A 23824-nucleotide genomic window follows, 5' to 3' on the forward strand; every position below is an offset into this window, starting at 1 on the left:
ACTCCTGGCTTTGCTCTCAGGAATTACTCCTGGCGGTGTGCTCAGGGGACCATATGGGATGCTGGGATTCGAACCCGGGTTGGCTGTGTGCAAGGCAAACGCCCTACCCGCTATGCTATCGCTCCAGCCCCTGGTTCTTTATTTTATTTTATTTTATTTTTTTTGCTTTTTGGGTCACACCCAGCAATGCACAGGGGTTACTCCTGGTTCTGCACTCAGGAATTACTCCTGGCAGTGCTGGGGGACCATATGGGATGCTGGGAATCGAACCTGGGTTGGTTGTGTGCAAGGCAAACGCCCTACCCACTGTGCTATCGTACCAGCCCCTGTATGGTTCTTTAAGCTTTTCCACTTAAGACCTTTTTCTTGGGGTGGGGTAGGAGGGGTGACTCTTCTAAGTAGTGCTCAGAAAGCTCAGGATTCCCTCCTGGCAGGTTATTATTTTTTTTTCTTTTTGGGTTACACCCAGCAGCGCACAGGGGTTACTCCTGGCTCTGCACTCAGGAATTACTCCTGGCAGTGCTGGGGGACCATATGGGATGCTGGGAATCGAACCTGGGTCGGCTGCGTGCAAGGCAAATGCCCTACTTGCTGTGCTATCGCTCCAGCCCCACCTGGCAGTTTTTTGACTTGAGGATGCTCAGGCCCTGTCATGCTGGTTGTCATCGAGGCTGTTCTGGAGGTGGTGGGGAGAGCAGCCTCCTGCTCTGTGAGCCTGCTGTGCTCCGGGGATCATGTAGTGCCAGATATTGAACTGGGGCAGCCACATGCAAAGCTTGTACCTTGACCCATGTTCTGTCTTTCTGGTCCTTGTGAACTTTTTGCCCAAGAAATGCAATACCTCAGTTGGTTATGTATTTGGAATAAGTTGGGATTGTTTTTGTGTTTTTTTTTTTATTTTATTTTTGGTTTTTTTTTTTTTTTTTTTTTGGGATTGTTTTTGGTTTATTTTTGGGCCACATCCTGCAGTGCTCAGGGTCTACTTAGGATGTTGTCTGAAGGTTGCTCTTCTTGGACCATGTGTGCCAGAGATCAAACCTGGACTTCCCCATGTGCTCAGTATTTTGACCTATTTCCCTGGCCCAGAATTAATTTTGGTCCTTTCATGCATGCATTCAGAAGCTTGACCATGTGTATTTGTGTGAGTGTATTTGTGTTTTAAGGAAAGCTTTGACAGTTGCCAAATTTTTCAAGACCCCCACGTTTACTTAATTTACTACGTATGGGATCATGAGGCACAGTTTAAGAATCTAGGACAGACATAACAGGATGGGTAGGAGCACAGAATCTGATTTGTGTTTGAATTCCTAATTTCTCCACTCAGTGAAATTGGACAAATTAGCTAATGTTAATTTCTCCATTAATTAGCAATTTAAAAGTTTTTGTGAGACTTATGGAATATGTGTAAGTGTCTTGTATGCAGGAAGTGTTCACCAAATGGTTGAGACTATTACCAACTTTTTCTTTTAATAGCTTTGTTAAAATATGATTCACACTGTGTGATTCACCCTTTTAAGGTGTGTAATTCAGTGTATTTTTGTATATTACATTATAAATTTTTTTCCCTTACGTCTAGTGATGCTCAATTCTCTGCTTGGGTGGGGGGGGTCACTTCAGGGTGCTTGAGGTACTGTGCAGTGCTGGGGACCTAAGGGTTGAACTGGCACTGACATGGTAAGTGCTTTAATCTCTGTGCTGTCTCTTGAGCCCCCAAAATTAGGGGGGGATTGTGGGGGATTGAATTTAGTGACTTATATTTGGCAGCTGTGCTCTGGCACTGAACTATTTCCCATTCTTCACATAGTTAAATTTGCATGGGAGGATTTTTGGCCACACTCGGTGGTGCTTAGGGTTACTCAGCCTAGTGCTTGGGGGGCCACTCTCTGCAGTGCTTAGGGGATCATGTTTTGCTGGAAATTGAAAGGATTGGGTATGTGCAAAGCAAGCACTAAACCCTTGTACTATCTTTCTGGCTTCAAAGTTTATTTATTTATTTTGTTTTGTTTGGGTTTTTGTTTTTGGGTCACACATGGCGATGTTCATGTTACTAATGGTTCTGTGCTCAGGAATGGTTTCTGATTATTCTTGGGGGACCTTACGGGATGCCAAGGATCAAACCCAGGTTGGCTTTGTGCAAGGCAAGCACCCTACCTGCTGTACTATCTCTCTGGCCCTGTTTTTATTAATTTATGTTTTGCTTTTGGGTATACACCTGGCAGTGCTCAGACGTTGCTCTGGGGTGGGGTCAGGAATCATTCCTGGCGGGGCCTGGGGGACCATGTGGGATGCCTGGGATGGAATCCATGTTGGCCATGGGCAAGGCAATCCCGTTATCCACTGTACTATTTCTCTGGCCCTAAGTTTTAAAAATACTGTGATAATTTTATTACATATATTGTAACAAATTGTGAATTTTTGTGTTCTGTTGTTTTTGGCCACATCTGGTGGTAATCAGGGGTCCTTAAGACTTCTGTGGTCATCTTGATGCTGAGGATTGAACTCAGGAATCCCATATGCAAAGCATCTCTAGACCTTTTAGCGATGATCCTGGCCTTGCAAAATATGCCCTTAACTGTTTTTAAGTGTATAATTCAGTGTGTTGAATCATATACAATGTAGGCCAGCCATTACCACTGATTTTTTTGGGGAAGAGGTCAGCCTTTATTCTGCTTGGGCACTACTCCCAACTCATTGCTCAAGAGTCTTTCCCTATCTCTGCCTGGGGGGATCATGGAGTGTTAGGAATTGAACCTGCAGCTTCATGCAAGGTGAGTGCTTTATCACTGAGGCACATTCCAGGCTCATCATTACCACTATTAATCAAGTAATGCTCCTTATTCTACCCCTCCGTGGTAGCTTCTAATTTATATTCTATTTTTATAAATTTGCCTATTCTAGGTAAGTGGAATTGTATAATTATTCTTTCATGTTTTTTTTTTTTTTACTTAATAGTTAAAAGATTCATATTGTAGTATGCACAACTTACTCTTTTTTTTTTTTTTTTTTGCGGGGTGGGAGGGAGTTGTTGAGCCATACCTGGCAGTGCTCAGCTCTCACTCCTGACTCTGTACTCAGGGATCACTCTTGGTGAAGCTCCAGGGGAACATATGGGACACTGGGGATCAAACCCCAGGCTGACTGTGGCCTAGGCAAGCACCTTACCTGCTGTACTATCTCTTTGACCCTTCTTTTTTATGTTGTTTTTCATTTTCCTATGGTTTTTAAACCACACCTGGGGTGCTTAAGTGATCATGTACAGATCATGAGTCTGGCCCTCCCATATGCAAAGAACGTACTCAGCCCTTTGCTGGCCCTCTTATTTTCTTTTTTTAAATAAAAACAAAAAAATGGATTAAATAAAAACAAAAACACTGGGTAGAGCATTTGCCTTCATGTGACCAACCCGCGCTTTATCCCTGGCACCACAAATGATTCCCCCAACTACTGCTAGGAATGACCCTTGAGCACAGAGCAGGAGTAAGTGTTATGCATATCTGGATGTTGCCCAGAAATTAAAAAAATTTCATCGACACATAATTAGCATCCTCATTCCTTTTTAAGGCTGATTTGGGTTCATGTTACACATGTGTCCTAGCCTTTATAGTATTCCCTGCTCTTTATTTTGTGTGTTTTTGTATATATTGTGCTGGGGATTGAACCTCACCCATATAAGTCAAATGCTTTACTAAATCATATCCCTGACCCTACATCTTTTCTTTTTTTGGGGGGCAATAGTGGGAGTTGGGTTATACCCAATGATGCTCCTGGTTCTATGCTCCAGGCTTGCACCTAGCAGGGCTCTGAAGACCATGTGGTTCTGGGTCTGGAACTAAGATTGGTCCCATGCAAGGCAAATGCCTTAACCCTTATTTGTCTCTCTGGCCCCCAATTGCTAACTTGAAATAAATATTGAACTCAGGTGTGTCGTGCCACGTGCATGGCAAGTGGTCTACCTCTTTGTTGTACTCTTTGCAGCCCCAGAATACTATAGCCTTGTAGTAGTTTTTTTTTTTTTTTCTTTTTGTGTCACACCTGGCGATGCACAGGGGTTACTCCTGGCTCTGCACTCAGGAATTACCCCTGGCCGTGCTCAGGGGACCATATGGGATGCTGGGATTTGAACCCGGGTCGGCCGCGTGCAAGGCAAACGCCCTACCCGCTGTTATCTCTCCAGCCCCTGTAGTAGTTTTTGAAAAGAGCTATATTCAAAGAACAAAATTCAGTATTTCAAAAAGCTATATTCAGTGATTTCAAATACAGTTTTGAAATCAGTGAGAGCTATATTCTACAGCTATATTCAATATATACTTAGTAATGCTTAGTTATTCAAGATTCCTTTGAAATGTCTTTTCTTTTTCTTGGAGATGCCAGGGGTTACTCTTGGCTCCCTCTCAGGAATCACTCCTGGCAGTGCTTGGGGGACCATATAGGTGCTGGGGATCGAATCTGTGTCAGCCATATGAAAGGCAAGTACGTAACCTGCTGTACTGTCTTTCCAGCTATAGCCTTTGAAATTTCATATGAATTTCAGAATAAATTCAAAGAGTGCTGACTTTGGGATCAGTTGATCTGATTTTGCCTATTGGTTGAATCTTCCTTCCTTACATTAGTTATTTTTTTTTAGGGACAAGTATCTATTTGAGTTTCAGTTTTATAAAATGTGAAGTTGGGATAGTTACAGAACTTAACCTAGACATCTTGTGATGACTAAGGAACCCATGTAAAATACTTAACTGTCAGAGTAAGTACTTAGCTATGCTTGTATCTATCATTTGAGAAGGTAAAAATAGACCTATTAGGGAGATTTAATAAAGTATTTGAATGTCTCTCTACAATAATATGTAATTTTTCTGAGATTAATTACTTGTGAATGCCAAATGTCAGTTTTTGGCATGTGTCTGGTCGTTGCCTTACAGATGACATCTACACAAGAAATGGATTATGCTGGTTAAATTGGGAATGGATGAGAATTATCTGATGTTTCAGTTAGCTTGGGCTGCCACAACAATACCATAGACTGGTGGTTTAACCAGTACATATTTATTTCTCACAGTTCTAGACGCAGGGAAATTCAAGACTAAGGTACCAGCCAATGGTGAGAACCTCTTGGTTTGTATACTTGCCATTCTTGCTGTGTTCTCACTCTCCCCCTCTCTTTGTCTCTGTCTTTCTCTCACTTACTCGATTCTCCTCTTTCTTTTTTCTCTGTCTCTTTTCTCTTCTCTCTCATTTTTTTGGACCACACCCAGCAGTGCTTTGGCGGTGTGCTTAGTGGTGACCCCTAGTGGTGTTGGGGGAACCATATGTGGTGCTGGAAATTTGAAATGGATTGGATGGGAAACAGGTACATTAACCCCTGTACCATTTCCCCAGTCCTGTCCTCTATTTTATCTTCCTTAATAAATGCGCTAGTCCCATGTAATTACTGGATATTAGAAGATTGTGATCAGGGCTTGAACATACGAATAGGTGAGTGGTATATAAACATTTAAATTAGTATCACCCACGGATGGCCTGTACGTTAAGAACATACTGGGAAATAAATAATGGAGTCTTGGGAGATCCACAATATTTGAATACTCACTCAGATAAACTTAGTGTTTATGTGTTTTGTATAAAAAACTGAAGTTTGTTTTTATGTTTACAAACTAAAAATCAATAAATCAGTCTGCTCAGTTCTGATAATATAAAGGGAGTTGTGATGCTTAAGATAAAGATAACTACATAAAACTGCAGTCTAATGTGTGTGTATAATTTTACTTTTCATTTGTTCTTTTTGTTTTGGGGCCATACATAGTTGCGCTCATGGCTTATTCCTGGCTCTTTGCTCAGGGATCACTTTTGGTGGGGCTCAAGGGACTATATGGGGTTCTGGGATTGAACCCAGGTTAGCTGCAGGCAAAGCAAGCACCCTATCCCCTGTATTATCTCTCAGGCCCCTTTCTTGTTCTTTTGTTTTGGGGCCACATCCTGTGCTGTCTAGTTGCATTGCTGGGGTTACTCTGAGGAATCTTCAGTGCTGGTGATTGAATCTGGGCTTCATTCATGCAAAGCATGCATTGGAGCTAGCTCTTTGAATTCTTCTCTGTTTCTTTGAATTCTTCCTCTTTCTCTTTCTCTCCTCTTCCTCTCTCTCTCTGTCTCTGTCTTTCTTTCTTTTCTCTCCTGTCTCTTCTCTTTTCTGTCTTCTCTCAAAATTTGAGCCAGAGAGGTAATACTGTGCGAAGTTATTTATGCTTGCCTTGCATTTGGATAACTTGTGTTCAATACCTGGCACCATATAATGTTCCATGAGCACTACCAGGAGTTATCCCTGAGCATTTCTGGGTATGGTTCCCTCCACCCCCCAGAAAAAAGTGATGGGGGCTGGGGAGATGGTTCAAAGGGCTGGGGTTCATGTTTTATATAAAGGAGTCATGGAAATGCCTAGCACTGAGAACCATCCCCCTCCTCCCAGAACCATCCATTAGAACCGGGAATAGTCTCTAAGCATGTTGGTTGTGTCTAGAATCCCTCATCCCACCCCATTTTCTTCCCACAAAAAGGAATGGATCTGCACTCTTGAGACATGCAGGACTCAGTGGGTCAGAGGACTTGCTTTGCATGCAGGGGTCTTGGGTTCCATCTCCAACACTGCATGTTTGGTCCCTTGAGTCAGTATGGAACCAAAACAAAGCAAAAAGATCCCAAAATGGATCTGTTGTGTCATGAATTGGGATTATAGTTCTGTGGGAGGAGAGCATAATTTGCTTATTCGAGGACCTGAGGTTTTGTTGTTGTTTGAATCCTGGCAGTACTCAGGGGCCATCTGGGATACCTGGGATTGAACCCGGATCAGCTGCCATAACTGCTGTACTATTGCTCTGATCCTCAGAGACCTAAGTTTGAACCCTGCATCTCGTAGTCAACAATGTTGACCTGGTGACCCCTGAGCATTCATCGCTGGACCTGAGGATTGAGTTCTCTGGCCCACTGAGCTCCACATACACTGCTTGGGAGGTACTCATTGACCCCCAGAAAAGATTGCACCAGCTCCTAGGTGTAATAACTAAAATGATTCATGCATTAAGTATATCATTAATTTCTTAGATATGACACCAAAGACAGTCCACAAAAGAAAAATAGGCAATTTGGACTTGATACAAATATTTTGTGCATCAAAAAATATTAACAGTATAAGAAGGAAACCCCTGGGGACCTGGGCAGTAGTACAGCAGCAGGTAAGACACTTGCTTTGCATGCATCCAACCCAATCCCAGGCATCCCATTTGGTCCCTAAAGCACTGTCAGGAGTAATTTCTGAGTGCAGAGCCATGAGTATTGCCTGAGCATTGCCAGGTGTGGATTCAAACCCTAAAATAGCAACCCACAGAATAGGGGAAATTATTTTTCTTTTTTCCTTTTTATCTTTTTATCTTTTTTTTTTGTGCCACACCTGGTGGTGCTAAGGGGATCATATGGGATACTGGGGACCAGACCTGGGTTGACTGCATGCAAGACTCTGCCATCTGTACTATTGCTTCTGTCTGGAGAAAATATTTTGAAAAGATAACCTAATAAAAAATTAATGTTTGGAGTATATGGAAAACTACTAAACTGTTGGTGGGGAGGAGGTAGCTCAAGGACTATGGAGTGCATGCTTGGCATGTGAGAGACCCAGGCTGGATCCCTTTACTACCTTGTCACTGCCGAGAGTGACAACCCCCCTAAACTGAGTGTAGTGTGGCCCAAAACCTTAAAAAGAAAACACATTAAAATGACATGTGATCATGTGATCACCACAACTAAGAACTGGACCACTGGTCATCAAAACAGCTGTGGGAGGGAAGGAGTTAAACTAGTTTTAGTAAGAATCATAATAGGATATGCAAGTAAATTACCAGCACATTAAATGATATTCAAGATAATGATGAGGGAAACGTAAACCAAACCACAGTGATGTACCATGACTATTAAAAACAGAAGCAAAGCAAATGTTGATGAGAATATGGGGAAATTGGAAATTGCCATCTACTAGGATTACCATAATAAAGCATCATAGATTGATGAGTTAAGCCACAGAAATAAGTTTTCTCAGCCTGGAGACTGAAGGCCACAGCCAGGTCACCAGTACTGTTACTGTTTGGTGAGCCCAGAGTGGGTACCTTTGGCCAAGTCCTCACATGGCCTTTTCTCTGCATGCAGTCCTGCTGTCTGCTTCTGACAGTCCTGTAGGTAAGGTCCTTGACTTGCATGCAGCTAACTCCAGCACCATGTCTGGCCCAGTGAGCACTGCAAGAAGTGATCCCTGAGCACAAGCCACGAGTAAGCCTGAGCACCGCCAGTGTAATTGCACCGTAGCACTGTCATCCCGTTGTTTATTGATTTGCTTGAGCGGGCACCAGTAATGTCTCCATTGGGAGACTTGTTACTGTTTCTGGTATATCAAATATGCCATGGGTAGCTTACCAGCTTCTGCCGTGTGGGAAAAAAAAAAAAGAAAAAGATACTGCCTTAAAAAAATTGAAGATAGAGGGGTTGCAGAGATAGTTCAGTAGGTTGAGTAATGTAAACTTTTAAGGTTTAAGTTGTAGGTTTAAGTCTCTGATGCCACATGGTCCCCTGAGCACTGTGTGGAGTAACTACCTGACACAGAGCCTGGAATAGCCCCCAGGCACTGCTGGTGTGATTCCCAAACAAATAAAAAATGTTTGTTTTTTTTTTTTGTTTGTTTGTTTGTTTGTTAGACACCTAGCAAAGGGGCTAGAGAGATGGCACAGGGATTAAATCTCTTGCCTTCCTTGCTGCCAACCCTGTTTTGATCCTTTGCACTGCATTTGGTCCCTTGATTACCTCCAGGAGTGATCCCTGGAAGAAGTGAGTACTGCTGGGTGTGACCAACACCCCCACTTCCCCCCAAAACATAAAATCATTTGACAGCAGAGACATGATATGTGTACATATATACACAGTGTTGTGTGTTACCAGGGCTCAGCTGTGGGGCTTTTCTATGCAAAATACGAATTCTGGTCCTTTGAGCCATTTTTCCCTGCTCAGGACATGAGATACGTGTACATCCATGTTCTTTGTAGCATTATTTATCATAGCCAAACATTGGAAAAAATAAGTCAAGATGAATTAGTGAAATCTGACAGATCCTTTAGTATGGATCAATCCCAAAGATCCTTTGCGGAGTAAAATAAGCTATTTAGGTAGTAAAATTTCACATGATTTCACTAGTTATTATGGGATACTTAAAGTAGAATCAGGGATAAAAAGTATAGTAGTGGTTGCCAAGGGCTGGTTTAAGAACATAATGGGAGTTACTGAGTTTAGTTTTGTGGGATGAAAGTTCTGTGGGTGGAGGGGGATGATACTTGCTTAATAATGTTAATATGATTAAATGCTGAATTTGACACTTAAAAGTGATGGGACTAAAGACTGTCCAAAAGGCTGAGTGCATGTTTTGCATGTCAGAGACCTTGTTGAATCCCTGCCCCAGACTACATGGTCCCCTGAGCTCTGCCTTGAGAGACCTGAGCAGGAATGGCGCCTGAGCACCGGTTGTGGCCCACAACTTCTCCAGTCACCCTCAAATTACTGGGCCAAATAATTAGCACATGCTTTGACTCTAGGAGTCTGGTGTTTGATATCCACCATTACATTGTCCTCTGAATAGCCTTTGAATTCTGATAGGTGTGGCCCCCAAAATAAAAATTCCACAAACACTACTCTTTTTTTGTTTGTTTTTTTGGGTCATATTTGGCAGTGCTCGGGTCTTCTGGCTTTGTGCTCAGAGGATCACTTCTGCAGGTCTCAGAGGTCCATGTTGGATGCCGGAAATTGAACTCAGGTTTGTTGCAAGGCAAGCACCGTGTTCTGTCTTCTAGCCTCAGACCTTTATCATTATGTTGTTTGTGTGTGTTTACATATATATCACAATTTTAGAAAATGACATGTAAAGAGGTGGCTGAAAAAGCGCTCAGTGGGCTGAGGGTGTCCTTTGCATGCAGGAGGCCTGGGTTTGATTCATAGCGCCACAGTGATCCTCTGAACACTACTTGGGAGTGACCCCCAAGCACAGAGCTGCAAATAGCCTCTCAGGACTTCCTGGTCTGAGCCTCCCAACCCTTCCCCCCAAAGAAAAGAGAATGACATGGGGTGCATGTTTTGCATGCCCTGTACTGCATGATCCCCTGAACATACAGCAGAGAGTAGCCCATGAGCACTGTAATGTGTGGCTCAACAACAGCAGAATACCAAGTAAAAAGGAATGGGGTGTGGAGAATGGTCCATTCTCTTTTTCCATCTCCCTTTTCTTATTACCCCTTTTCCAACTTTAACCAAAAAGGCACCTCTCTATTTTATTTTTGGATTTTTGGGTCACACCCAGCGATGCTCAGGGGTTACTCCTGGCTTTGCACTCAGGAATTACTCCTTGCGGTGCTTGGGTGACCATATTCGATGCCAGGGATTGAACTCGGGTTGGCTGTGTGCAAGGCAGACGCCCTACCTGCTGTACTATTGCTCCGGCCCCCGGCACCTCTCCATTTTAAATCGAATTCAAGTAGCCTTTACTCGATACTCGAGTGAAAGAGGAAAAGCCTTTAGAGCATCAAACATTGCCTCATCTTCTATTGAAGGATATTTGGATTGTATCCATTTTTAACTATTACTAATAAAGGTGTCATGAAGCATTTTTTGTACAAAGTCTTTTGTTCTTACTTATCTTAGATATATAAAAGTGTAATTGATGGGTCAAAGGGAAGCATTTGCTAGACCAGTTTCTGAAGAGAAGTTTGATTGCTGGAAATACTTGTGTATTTGATTTGGTGGGTTTCTAATAATTAAAAAAATTTATTTTGGGGTGGGGGTCACATCTGATGGTGCTCAGGTCACTCCTTGTGGAGCTTGGGGGACCATGTGGTGCCAGGGATTAAACCATGGCTTCTTGAATGCAAAGCATGTGCTCCAGTCCATTGACCTATCTCTGACCCATGAGGCTTTTAACAGTTGTGGCTATGTAGTGATACATACATACATACATATATATGGATCATCGTGGTTTTAACCTGTTTTCCTCCTGACTAATATTGAACATTTCTCAGATATGTGTTGTAAATATATACTTCCTTTTATATTTGCTTATAAAGTTTTTCAGGGTAATTTCCCCACAGCTTCTTGGGGTCCCTAGGGCCATCCTGACCGTATTCAGCCGAGCAGTGCTCAGGGGCTACAAGAGCTACCCTCAGTTATGCCTGACTCCAGCCCTTTGAGCTCTGTCCCTGGCTTTGCCTTTTTCTTTTCTCCCCCTCTCTGTAGACCACACCTGGCTGTGCTTGGGGAATTAAGTGAGGTACGATATTGAAAGTGTGGTTCTCTTGGAATATACTTTTAAAAAGTGATTAGCCAAGGACTGGGGAAATGACTCAAAAGGCGAGAGCTCCTGCTTTGCATGAAGGAGGCCCATTTTCACACCTGGATGGAGCCCTAAGTGCCATCTGGTGTGATGCTCCCCCTCATTCCTGCCCCCTTAAAGAAGTATCTTTTGAGACCAGGATGTGGCTTAGTTGTAGAGGGCATGCCTTACCTATGAAGCCCTGGATTCATTCCCTGGGACCACAAATAAAAGAGTGTCCTTGGTTGTACAGGTCTTAAGAAAGGATTTTTTTTTCTTTTTTGAGCCACATCCGCTTTGCTCAGATTTTACTCCGTGCTCTGTACTCAGCGATCACTCCTGGTTTGGTTTCAGGGACCATAATGAGGTACTGGGGTTTGAACCCGGCTCAGCCATGTGCAAAGCAAGCACCCTATCCACTGTACTATCGCTTCGGCCCCAATCTGACTCATTTTTAATTGTCTCTTGACTTTGATGTGATGATAGGCAAGCAATATTTGATTTGTCATCCTTGATGACATCAAGAGGAATGTCATCAACTGGGAATCAAGGTATGATTGTAGAGAGAGACCCCTAAAACTTGTTACCACATCTCGGGAAAATAGGCATACAGGTTTTCCACTGTGGATTTGAAGAAAGGACTCTTTGGAATGTTACTTAAAATGAATTTTTGTGGGGCTAGAGAGAATACAGCGGGTATGGTACTTCCTGCATGCAGCTGACCGAGGTTTGATTGAGTCCCCCCCCAGCCCCTTTATGAGCAATTCCTGAGCTCAGAGAGCCAGACTTTAGCCCTGAGCACAGCTGGGTATGCTCTGTCATGTCACTGTCATCCCGTTCCTCATCGATTTGTTCGAGCGGGCACCAGTAACGTCTCTCATTGAGAGACTTCTTGTTGCTATTTTTGGCATATCCAATACGCACGGGTAGCTTGCCAGGCTCTGCCGCGCGGGCTCAATACTCTCGGTAGCTTGCCGGGCTCTCCGAGAGGGGCGGAGGAATAGAACTCGGGGTCGGCGTCGTGAGAGGTGAAAGCCCAACCGCTGTGCTATCCCCTCAAAAAAGACACAGAAGCAATGAATTCTTGTAGGGGGTAAAGGTGCTGCCAGTAGCCACTAATTTCACCTCCAATAGTATTAAAGTTGTTACAGAGTAGCTAGAGATATAGTACAGAGGTTGAAACATTTGCCTTGTATGTTTTTTTCCTTGGTATCACACATGGTCTTCTGGACACTGCCAGGAGTAAGCTCTGAGCACTGCAAAGTGTGACCTAGAAGCCACTGCCCAACAACCACCCCCCCACAAAATAACCTTTATACATTGCTACTGTTCAGAAACTTGTTAAATTTTAATTATAAGATAAAATTTGGGTAGGTCTCTAAACCAACCCTTGTCTGTTAGTGTCCCCTTGGTGCTCTTTGCTTACTATCCTGAATCCCTAAACATTTACTTTGGAAAAAATTAGTGTATAAAGCATGATTAAACTATTGCCATATCACCACTAAAATGATTAACACTCCTGGTTCTGCTTTTTTTGGTTTTGGAATTGAACTGAAGACTTTAAAAGGGATTGCCCTGGGTATTGGTGATATTCAGAGGCTATTCCGGGTAAATGTGTGTTGCTCAAGCGCAGCCAGGTGTGTTTCCTGGGCTCAGATGCTGCTGGAGATTGAACACAGGCTCCCTGCAGCAGAGTCCTTGCTCCAGCTGGTTGAGCTAGCTTAAGGAAAGCATTTGAGAAAAGAGTGTTTGCCTTGCACGAGGCCCACCCAGGTTTGATTCCTTCGCCCCTCTCAGAGAGCCCGGCAAGCTACCAAGAGTATCTCGCCTCATGGCAGAGCCTGGCAAGCTACTCTGCGTATTTGATATGCAAAGAACAGTAACAAGAAATCTCACAATGGAGACGTTACTAGTACCCACTCGGGCAAATCGATGAGCATCGGGGTGACAGTGACAGTGATTAATCAAGAATAAAAGCAAGAGGGGCTGGAGCGATAGCACAGCGGGGAGGGTGTTTGCCTTGCACACGGCCGACCCAGGTTCTAATCCCAGCATCTTATATGGTCCCCTGAGCACCGCCAGGAGTAATTCCTGAGTGAAGAGCCAGGAGTAACCCCTGTGCATCGCCAGGTGTGACCCCAAAAGCAAAAAAAAAAAAAAAAAAAAAGAATAAAAGCAAGAGGAGACTTAAAAGTAATCAAATGCGATCCAGGTTGTATTACTGAAACCTGATCATAAGCAGTTTTGTAACCATGTTTTTTAAAAAAATAAAGACTATACAGTGAAAAAATTGCCATCCAGGTTTCGACTATAAATGGTGCTGATCTCTTTTTGTAGCTCACAAATCTTAGTTCTGGGTGAGTGTGAAAGCAGAGCAAAAACTTAAAAGGAATCAATAAAACAGTATCAGAAGGAGAGTAGGCTGGAGCGTAATGTGATGTTTGCCATCCTCAGGCCCAGCTTACCCCTGTTTAATAACTGTCTATATAGAACCATTTTCTGTTTCGACCTTTAAAACACTCCTTTGACTCTTTTTTTCCCCTCAGCAAAGAATCATTGTATTTTACGAGGTTTCTATTTTCTCTTATTTGTATTTGCTTAGTCTCAGTTACTCATCTTTTTTTATTCTCAATTGAATTTCTTATTGCTACTACTAAGATCTGCACTGCTTGTAGCTTCCCCTTCATCTTCAGCATTCACCTAAGGGTCCTTCTACTTCATTGCTTGCTAGAATCTGGGGGGGCACACCCAAGAAGCTGAGGCGGCAGGCCCTCTCTAGCTCATACTTGAATTTTCTTTCTTTTTTTCTAAAAACAAGCTCTGCAGTTTTTCTTTTGAAAGCTTTTGAGTCATATCTGGCAATGCTCAGGGTTTACTCCTGGCTCTGCATTTAGAAATTACTCCTTGCAGTGCTCTGGGGACCATGGGATGCTAGGGATCAAACCCAGGTTGGCTGTGGGTGGAGCAGATACCTTACCTGCTGGACTATCTCTGGCCAACCTTTGCAATTTTGTTACAGAAAACTTTCCAGTGATTTACTTTGTACCAGTATGTTCTGGCATATACTCAATGATAGCAAATTACTTGGAACTTAAATAATATTACAGTCCATTTAATGACATCTGGTAATCATCAGCACTGGTGATCATTGAAAGTTCTATAGTCAGGGGCTGGAGTGATGGTACAGCGGGTGGGGTGCTTGCCTTGCATGTAGCCAACCTGGTTCGATCCCTGGCACCCTATATGGCCCCTCAGACCCAGCCAGGAGTGATTTCTGCTGAGCACAGAGCCAGGAGTAAGCCCTAAATACAGCTGGGTGTATCCAAAAACACAAAATTGTTTATTATTATATTCTACCCTTCCCCTTCCCTCATTTCTGTGAAGAACAGAGGTCATTGTTGTTATTGTTGGATGATCTGGGGGGTGAGGAGTGGGAGTAGCACACTTAAGCTGACTGTTGTGCTCACACATTATTCGCTGTGGTGCTCTCTGAAGGTCACCCGTGAGCTTGCAGTGCTCACACATTTAGCCATGGTCCTCATTTACATTCTGTTCGTTGTGGGGCTTGGTCGTGCTTACTGGTGTTGCTGCATGCTTACACACAACCTCATCAATGTTCATAGTTCTTGGCCATGGTGCTCACACAATTTTGTTTTCATTGTGGTGTTTGCTGAGGGTTACACCTCTTTTTGTGGCACTCCCATGTACCTGGCTGTGGTGTGGTTAGGTAACTTGTGTCCCCAAGAGTCACAGCCAGCAGAGCTGACAGGATTGCACTTGACTTGTGGGACACGGGGAATTTGAATTTGTGGCCATATGTGTGGGTGGCAGGAGCTCTTAGCCACTCCAGGTCATCATGCTTGCATTTCACCGCCAGATACAGTTATTTGTGGAATTTATTAATTGCTTTTTGGGTCATACCTGGATATGCTGAGTTTGTTCTGGCTTTGCTCTCAGAGATCACTTCTAGAAGGGTTAGGGGAACCATACGAGGGGCAGGGAACAAACCTGGGTCAAGGTGCATGCAAGGCAAGCACCTGAGCTATTGCTCTACCTCTCCGGCCCTGAAATTGATGTTTCAGTGCCACTGAATAGGTGACTTGTCCTATACTCCTTTAGATTTCAACTTTTCCCTTTCCCTTCACTTTTTTGTGGTTGCAGTGTCTGCGGGTTGCACTTAGTGGGCTGCTTGCACTCTTTTTTGTTTTGTTTTTAAGTATTGCACAGTGATGCTCTAGGGTTACTCCTGGCTCTGCACTCAGGAATTACTCCTGAAGGTGCTTGGGGGACCATATGGGATGCCAGGGATTGAACCCAGGTTGGCCTCATAAAAGGCAAGCACCGTACCCTTTGTACTACTGCTCCAGCTCCTGCTTGCACTCTTGTGGTACTTGCACACGCTTGGGTTTTTTTTGGGGTTTTTTTGCTCTTTTTTTGGGGGGGTCACACCCAGTGATGCACAGGGGTCACTCCTGGCTCTGCACTCAGGAATTACCCCTGGTTCAGGGGACCATATGGAATGCTGGGAATCGAACCTGCGTCAGCCGAGTGCAAGGCAAATTGTGCTACCCGCTGTGCTATCACTCCAGCTCCCACACGCTTGGTTTTGGTGAGCTGGCACTTGCAGACTAGCGGCAGTGTAGGGGATTGAACTCATGGCCTCATATGTGCAAGTGGCACATACTCTGTCACTGAGCCCTGGGTGCCCAGCTCTGCTTTCTTGAGACTTTTCTTGCTCTAAATATCCACCAGAGCCAGAGGTTTTGTTGAACATTGGGGGCCCTCAGTCTGGCACTTGGCTCATGACAGGAATTCAGAGATTTATTTTTTTTTCAATATAACGTTTGAGAATGATGGGGCTGGGTTAAGTGGCTCAGTGCCAGAGCACATGCCTTGCATGTGTGTACCCAGGGTTCAGTGATCCCAGCACTGGAATATATAAGTAGGAAATAGTTTTGAGATCTTTCAACCCTCCTTCTCTCCCACCCTCCCTCTCTTCCTTCCTTCTGAGGGGTTACTCCTGGCTCTGTGCTCATGGGTCCTTCCTGGCAGACTTGGGAAACCATATGTGGTTCCAGGGGACAAACTTGGTGGGCTGTGTACCAGGCATGCTCTCTGGCCTTAAAGTTCCAACAATTTGGGACTGGAGCAATAGCATAGCGGGGAAGGCATTTGCCTTGCATGTGGCCAACCCGGGTTCAATTCCCAGCATCCCGTATGGTCCCCTGAGCATCGCCAGGAGTGATTCCTGAGCGCAGAGCCAGGAGTAACCCCTGTGCATCGCCAGGTGTGACCCAAAAAAGCAAAAAAAAAATAAAAAAAAAAAAAAGTTCCAACAATTTGATTCAGACAATTATTTTTTGTCTTTTATTTTCTCTTGGTATTGGGGGTTGAACCCAGGTCCTTATACACATAAGTCAGGTGCTCTGTTGTTGAGCTGCATCCCATCTCTCAGGGATGGTTCCAGTAAAACGATTTTATTTTTTTGAATGACCCATATTTTCTGTACATGCTACTTGTGATTTAAATTTTTTTTTTGTGGGGGGGGGAGGATGGCAATAGCCAGTTGTGTTCCAGGCCTGTTCCTGGCTCTGTGCTTTGGAGTCACTCTTGGCAGTGCTGGGGATCAGACCAGGCTCAGCTGCAAGCAAGGCAAATGGCTTTACCCCATTTTGTCTGCCAGGCTTGTAATTTAAATTTTCTTTTGTGATTGAAATATTTTAAAAGTTTTTTGGGGGCCACATACCTGGCAGAGCTCCGGGGCTCTCCCTAGCTTGGTGTCTGGGGTTATTTCTGGCTAAACTTAGAGGACTTTGTCTGGAGGTCAAACCTGTGCTCTTGAGTATGAAGAATGTGTTCCATCCCTCAGTTTAAATTAAAAAAAAAAAAATTGTTCTTGTGAGGGCCACTCCTTACAGTTCTTGGGTAGGAAGACCACCAGACAGTGCTGTTGGGGAGGAGAGAGGGAACGTGTGCTAGGGACTAACCCTGGACTCCCATAAGCAAAGCGAGTTCTTTACTATTCAACTATGTATATCCCTGTTTTGTTTTTTTTTTTGAGGGGGGGGCATGTGGGGTGGTATTCGGAGCCATACCTGGTGATACTTGAGGGTACCGGTGATTGAACTTGGTTTGGTCATATGCAAGGCATGCCCTGTATTGTCTCTGGCCTTAATTTTGCTTTCTGGATCATATCCAAAACATTGAAAAATAAATTGGAGGCTGGAGAGATAATATAGGAGGTATGGCACTACGTTGCATGTGGCTGTAGCAGATGTGATTCTGGTTTGAATCATAGCACTGCCTGTGGTCCATAAGTACTGCTGGAGGTCTGAGCACAGAGCCAAGAGCAGTCTCTGAGCACTGCCAGTTGTAGTCTAGAAACCTTACCCCCCCCAAAAAATTTTTTTTTTGTTACCAATTAGTATGTGTTTATAAGCTATTTTATTTTTTTGTATTTTGGGCCACTCCCAGTGGTCCTCAGGACTTACTCCTGACTCTGCACTGCTCGGGAAACCATATGGGGTGCTCGGGATCGAATTTGGGTCAGCCACATGCAAGGCAAGTGCCCTGCCCACTGTACTATCACTCCAGCCCTAAAGCTTTTTAATATAAATCTGCTGATATGTTGATCCCTGATAAGCTGGGCAAGAGGAAATTCATTTAGCCTTTACTTCATGTTCTAATGTAGATATTATTATTTTTACACAGGTACCAAAACCAGGCTTTGATAGCAAAGGGATTTACTATTGGAGCCCTCTTGACTTAGAGAAATGTGGGGGGATTCTCGGACTGCTAACAGAGCCGGACCTTATCGGTAAGTCTTGAAAGTTTGTATATTGAAATTGCCTATATATTTAATGTAACAACTAAACTAATACTCTGAAGGATATTTTTAATTTATATGGAAATGGTTGTAATAAAAAAAAAAAACAGCTGAGGGTAGATAGTACAGAAGTTAAGGTGCTTGTCTTGCAATGCAGCTGACACTAGTTCAATTCCTAGCACCTACATACAGTCCCCTGAAGGCTACCAGAGGTCACTTCTGAGCAGAGAGCCAGCAGTTGCCTGTGAGCACTACCGGGTATGGACCCAAAAGCAAGCAAAACAAAACAAAACTGGAAGCTAAAAATTTTGCTTGATTGTGAGACAGTATCAACATATCAGATATTTTATGGTTTAATGTTTATGCATATGTATATTTTGGTGGGGTAGGGCGTGGGTTTGGACTGTACCTGGCAGTGCTCAGGACCACCATGCACCGTGGTGCTCAGGGAGCGTGAGAATGTGCAGGATGCAACCAGGCTCAAACGCATGCAGAGCAAGTACCTTAGCTCCTATATTCTTTCTCTCAGCCCTATTTTGTTTGTTGGGCCACACCTGGCCATGCTCAGGGCTTACTGCCTGGTTTTGCACTCAGGAATTACTCTTGGCAGGCTTATGATACGATAATGGTTGCCAGGGATTGAATCTGGGTTGGCCATGTGCAAGGCAAATACCCTACCTTCCTGTACTATCTCTCTGCCCTTCAATATATTTATTTATTTTGTTTTTGACTACACCCCACAGTTTAGGATCTGCCCCTAGCTCAGTGCTTGGGGTCACTCTTGGTGGTGCTTTAGAAACCATGTGGTACTGGTGATTGCATTTGTGACTATCTCATGGAAAGCATATGCTCTGTCCCTTTATTTGTTTATCTGGGTGGGGGAGGATTTGGGCTGTGCTCAGGGCTTTTTCCTGGTTCTGAGCTCAGGGATCACTCCTGTTAGGTCTAGTGAAACCATATGGGGTGCTAGGGATCTAGCTGAGGTCAACCACGTGTAAGGCAGGCTCCTTACCTGCTGTATTATCATCCGGTCTTTTCAGCTGTCTCTTTGAACCTAACATTTTTTTCATCTTAATTTTTTCCCCTTTATTTTGGGACCACATTTGCCAGTAGTTGGGCTCTGCCCCTCTCTCTGGCTTGGGAAATCTCTTCACTGCTCTGGGGATGGTGCAGTGCCAGGCATCCATCCTGGACCTCCCATATACAAAGCATGTGCTCAGCCCACTGACCAGTCTCTCTGCCATTTCCCCTCTTCAACATTTTTTAAACATTAAAAAGTAGTTTCCAATCTTTTTTATTTTTATTTTGAGCCACATCAGACATTGCTCAGGGGTTACTCCGGACTCACTCCTGTTGAGCTCAGGGGACCAGATGGAATGTTGGGATTGAATCCGGGTCATCTGCATGCAAGGCAAGAGTTCTACCCACTGTACTATCGCTCCCACCCACTATTCCCCTTCTGTTTATTGTCTCTTTCAGTAAAGTATTTCATACTTGCTGATAAGGAAAGATAGCAGAAACATAAACATTTACAAAGGCTCACAAATGTTTTATTAAGTTTGTGATGTGATGTCTAGAATCTAGAGCTGTGTCTTGCCCATGGCATGTTGTTTTACGGCTTCCATAAGTAGTTCTGAAGAAAAAAAAAAGCTTTTTAAGCTGCATTTCCTCCTTAGGGGTTACTGGAAAAAGTGGTATTACTTAGATTATATTTTAGACTTGTAAGAATCTACTAACTTGATAAACTGATAGTATTTTTTAAAGTTTTGCATTGTTTACATTTAATAAAATGTGATAGGAATGTGCTTTCTATGTCTTACTGACATGCCAAAGAAATCTGATCTTTAAAAAATTATATGTACATTAAAAAGTTTTGGGGTGGAGCAATAGTACAATGTTCTCTAGCCTAATTTCTTTGATGCTCTAATGGCAGAGTTAAATGGTTGTGATGGGCTTCCAAGTCTAGTGTTATTACCATGTGGCTCTTGAAGGAAGAATTTTGCTGGGGCTGGAATGGTAGTACAGCGTTTACCTTGCACTCGGCCCAGGTTCGATTCCCAGCTTCCCATATGGTCCTCTGAGCATCGCCAGGAGTAATTCCTGAGTGCAAAGCCCCTATTGTTGAGGTTTAAACCATCCTATAAGCTTGGTTTTGAATTCTTCAAATTCTTTTAACTATGGGCAACACTATAATTGGTGGCAATGTCTTAAATCTTAGCATTAAATTATTTTGCTTCAAAGAATATTAAATTTTTCTTCTCTTATAATGAACCAAATAGACAAAACTAACATTAACAGGAGCTAATAATAATATGCATCATGTTCTGAAAACCTGTTAAATATGCTTTAGTCTAATATTTAGGTTTCTGTTGTTGAATACCTATTACTTTAAGAAAGCATTTGGCATGTAACTGTTTCTCTTGAACTGAGTTACCCAGGTGCAGTTGTCCTTTGAATCCTTTCTACAGTGGTGTAGTCTGAGCTCAGAAGGGTCATGTAATAGAACCTGTATATTTGAGAGAAAATTACTGATTTTCACTTGATCTCTTAAAGGGCTGAAATTTTTCTTTTCTAAGTTGGAAATAACCCTTTGCATCATTTCATGTTTTCCCCTCTTCTCTCACCCATCAGCTTAGGATTCTAGGTTTCTCATTGTCGATTGAAATTCCCTAATTTTTTAATTAGAGCCAAACCAGTAAGTTAACCTGTTAGACAAGGGGAAGCAGCAGGGTACTATGAAAGATTGAGTCCGTTCTTGTTTATCTTTTGAGTTCTATGAATTAAGTGTTGATACTGTGCTTATTTTTAAGTATAATTAATTACCAGGAAGAATTAGCATGAACTACTAGAATCTGCAGTATCAACTTCTTAATTTTCGGATAATTGAAAATATGATACGCTTTGAGGTCCGTTTCATCAGTCAGCTCTTGGATGCTATTGCTTGGCATAGTCAACTTACACTTGGCTTGTGACATGATTCATGTTGCCTGCTGTACCCTTGGGTAGCATCATGGTAGGATATAGGCTTCTAAGTGGGACCTCTGTAGAATTGGATTTAGAAGCAGCCAGAACTGATGCTTAGCTGGTGAACACTAATGTGCTCCTACTGGTTACAGTTAGTGCTTCTTTACACTATTGTTTCTTTGTTTTGGACCCACATCCATTCTGATTGGGTGGTGTTCATACTATAGCTGTAATCAAATATGTTGAAATATTATCCAGACACACAGCAGCAGAAAACATCTCCTGAAACATACCATATAAAATTTACAGTAAATTGATTTTTCTGATATTTAGGCGTCCTCATGTGATCTTGGAATTCTAAGTTCCCTGGCTGTAGGAAATGGAAATTTTTGTAGTGTGTCACCATTGCTAGCTTATCTGGTGTTGCGGATTTTCCCTGTTGCAGGACTGGGTGAAAGCTTTTTCTGCAGCAGTCATGTGTTGACTTTCCTCGTGTTCTGAAATGGGAGCATAAAAGTTTACTCCACCACTTCGTCTTAAAATAGCAAAACATTGCTGCTTTCTGCAGATCTAGGAACTTGTTACAGAACTCTGCCAAAAAAAAATGTTTACAGAAGAATGTGCTGTGATAGAGAAGAATATGCTGGTGTGTAGATTTCAAACTCTCTGGACAATATAAGTAACACTGTCTTTGTTTCTACAGTGGGAGCCAAGAAGAAAGGTTTGCTCCCGGGTGGAACAGGGATTATCCTCCTCCTCCCCTTAAGAGTCATGCTCAAGAGAGACACTCTGGCAACTTTCCTGGCAGAGATTCACTTCCCTTTGATTTCCAGGGGCATTCGGGGCCTCCCTTTGCAAATGTAGAGGAGCATTCTTTCAGCTATGGAGCTAGAGATGGACCTCATGGTGACTATCGAGGAGGGGAGGGACCTGGACATGATTTCAGGGGGGGAGAATATTCATCTTCCGATTTCCAGAGCAGAGATTCATTACAGTTGGACTATAGGGGTAGGGATATACATTCTGGGGATTTTCGGGAACGAGAAGGCCCACCTCTGGACTATAGGGGTGGAGATGGTACCTCCATGGACTATAGAGGCAGGGAGACCTCTCACATGAACTACAGAGATACTGTCGACTTCAGAGGGAGGGATGCCCCTCCAGCTGACTTCAGGGGCCGGGGCACATACGATTTAGATTTTAGAGGTCGGGATGGAGCCCATGCAGATTTCAGGGGAAGGGATTTATCAGACATGAATTTCAGGGCCAGAGATCAGTCCCGTTCTGATTTTAGGAATAGAGATGTATCTGATTTGGACTTCAGGGACAAAGATGGGGCACAGGTGGATTTTAGAGGTCGAGGTTCAGGTTCCAGTGATCTAGACTTTAGGGACAGGGATACACCACATTCAGATTTCAGAGGTAGACATCGGTCTAGGACTGATCAGGATTTTAGGAGTAGAGAGGTGGGACCGTGTATGGAATTTAAAGATAGGGAGATGCCCTCTGTGGACCCAAATATGTTGGATTACGTTCAGCCCTCTGCAAAAGATAGAGAACATCCTGGTATGAATGTGATGAACAAGAGAGAAGAATCCACCCATGACCGTACAACAGAAAGACCTGCCTTTGGCATTCAAAAAGGAGAATTTGAGCATTCAGAAACAAGAGAAGGAGAAACCTTTGAGCACAAGTCTCCATCAGATTTTCAGAATAGTCAAAGTCCACTTCAAGACCAAGACAAGTCACAGCTTTCTGGAAGTGAACAAAAGAGTTCCGAGGCTGATCTGTATAAAGAGGAAAGTGATCTGGACTTTCTTGGCCCGCAAGATACTGATTACAGAAGCATGGAGTACCGAGACGTGGATCACAGGATGCCAGGAAGCCAATTATTTGCTTATGGTCAGAACAAGTCTTTTCCAGAGGGCAAAAGTTCCCGAGATAGCCATCGGGACCTTCAGGTACGTGAATAGAGTGAATTGAGGGGATGGTTGGGTACTAGAGGGGAAGGGTTGTATTTGCTTTTGATTTTGCTTTTTTGCATTTTGATGAGATTTTCCAAAGGATATAGTACGGAGTTTAGGACCATCAGTCATTAATATTACGTGACTATCAAAAAGTAAAATGTGTGGGCCTGGGAGTTAGCTCAAGGGCTAGAATCCGTGCCTGACATGCAAGCACCTCTGTCCTGGGCTTCACCTGCTGGCACCACCAGTAACTATACCTCCACTCTCAAGTCTGAAGTATGACCCAAGAACCAAAAAAAAGAAAAGTATTGGATGTAGTGCAGTTGTGGATTGGTAGAGGAGTATTTGCTTGCAATCTCTCAGACCCTGAACTTAATCCCCAGAAAAAAAAGGGGTGGGGGTGGAGTGGGTCATGTGACCAGAAAGATGATAGTACAGTGGGTAGAGCCCTTGCCTTGAGTGCATCCATCCCAGGTTGATCCCTGCCGCCTCATATAGTGGAAGCTTCACCAGGAGTAAGCTCTAAGCACTTCTGGATGTGCCTAAAACTCAAAAGTAAATAAATGTTAAATCCTTTTTAAGACAAGTGAAAATGAGAAAAATGAAATTGGAGAGATAATACAGCAGGTATGGCACTTGCCCTGTAAGCAGTCAACACTGGTTCAGTCCTTGGTATCCCATATGGTTCCC

The 23824-nt window shown here is 43.4% G+C and overlaps 1 protein-coding gene across 4 annotated transcripts in view; it reads left to right on the plus strand.

Moving 5' to 3' along the window:
- Positions 1-23824, plus strand: part of RBM6 (RNA binding motif protein 6) — a 113660-nt gene that overhangs the window by 2709 nt on the left and 87127 nt on the right. For 3 of the 4 annotated variants that reach the window (XM_055134630.1, XM_055134629.1, XM_055134628.1), the window contains 2 exons: positions 18089-18194; positions 21871-23128. In XM_055134630.1, coding sequence (XP_054990605.1) covers positions 18151-18194; positions 21871-23128 — 1302 coding nt within the window. In that variant the 5' untranslated portion in view covers positions 18089-18150. Of the gene's footprint in view, positions 1-18088; positions 18195-21870; positions 23129-23824 lie in introns of those variants that run through there. The other variant, XM_055134633.1, reaches the window with a different exon arrangement.

This window comes from Sorex araneus, chromosome 4 (assembly GCF_027595985.1).
Source record: "Sorex araneus isolate mSorAra2 chromosome 4, mSorAra2.pri, whole genome shotgun sequence".
Classification (NCBI taxonomy): Eukaryota; Metazoa; Chordata; class Mammalia; order Eulipotyphla; family Soricidae; genus Sorex; species Sorex araneus.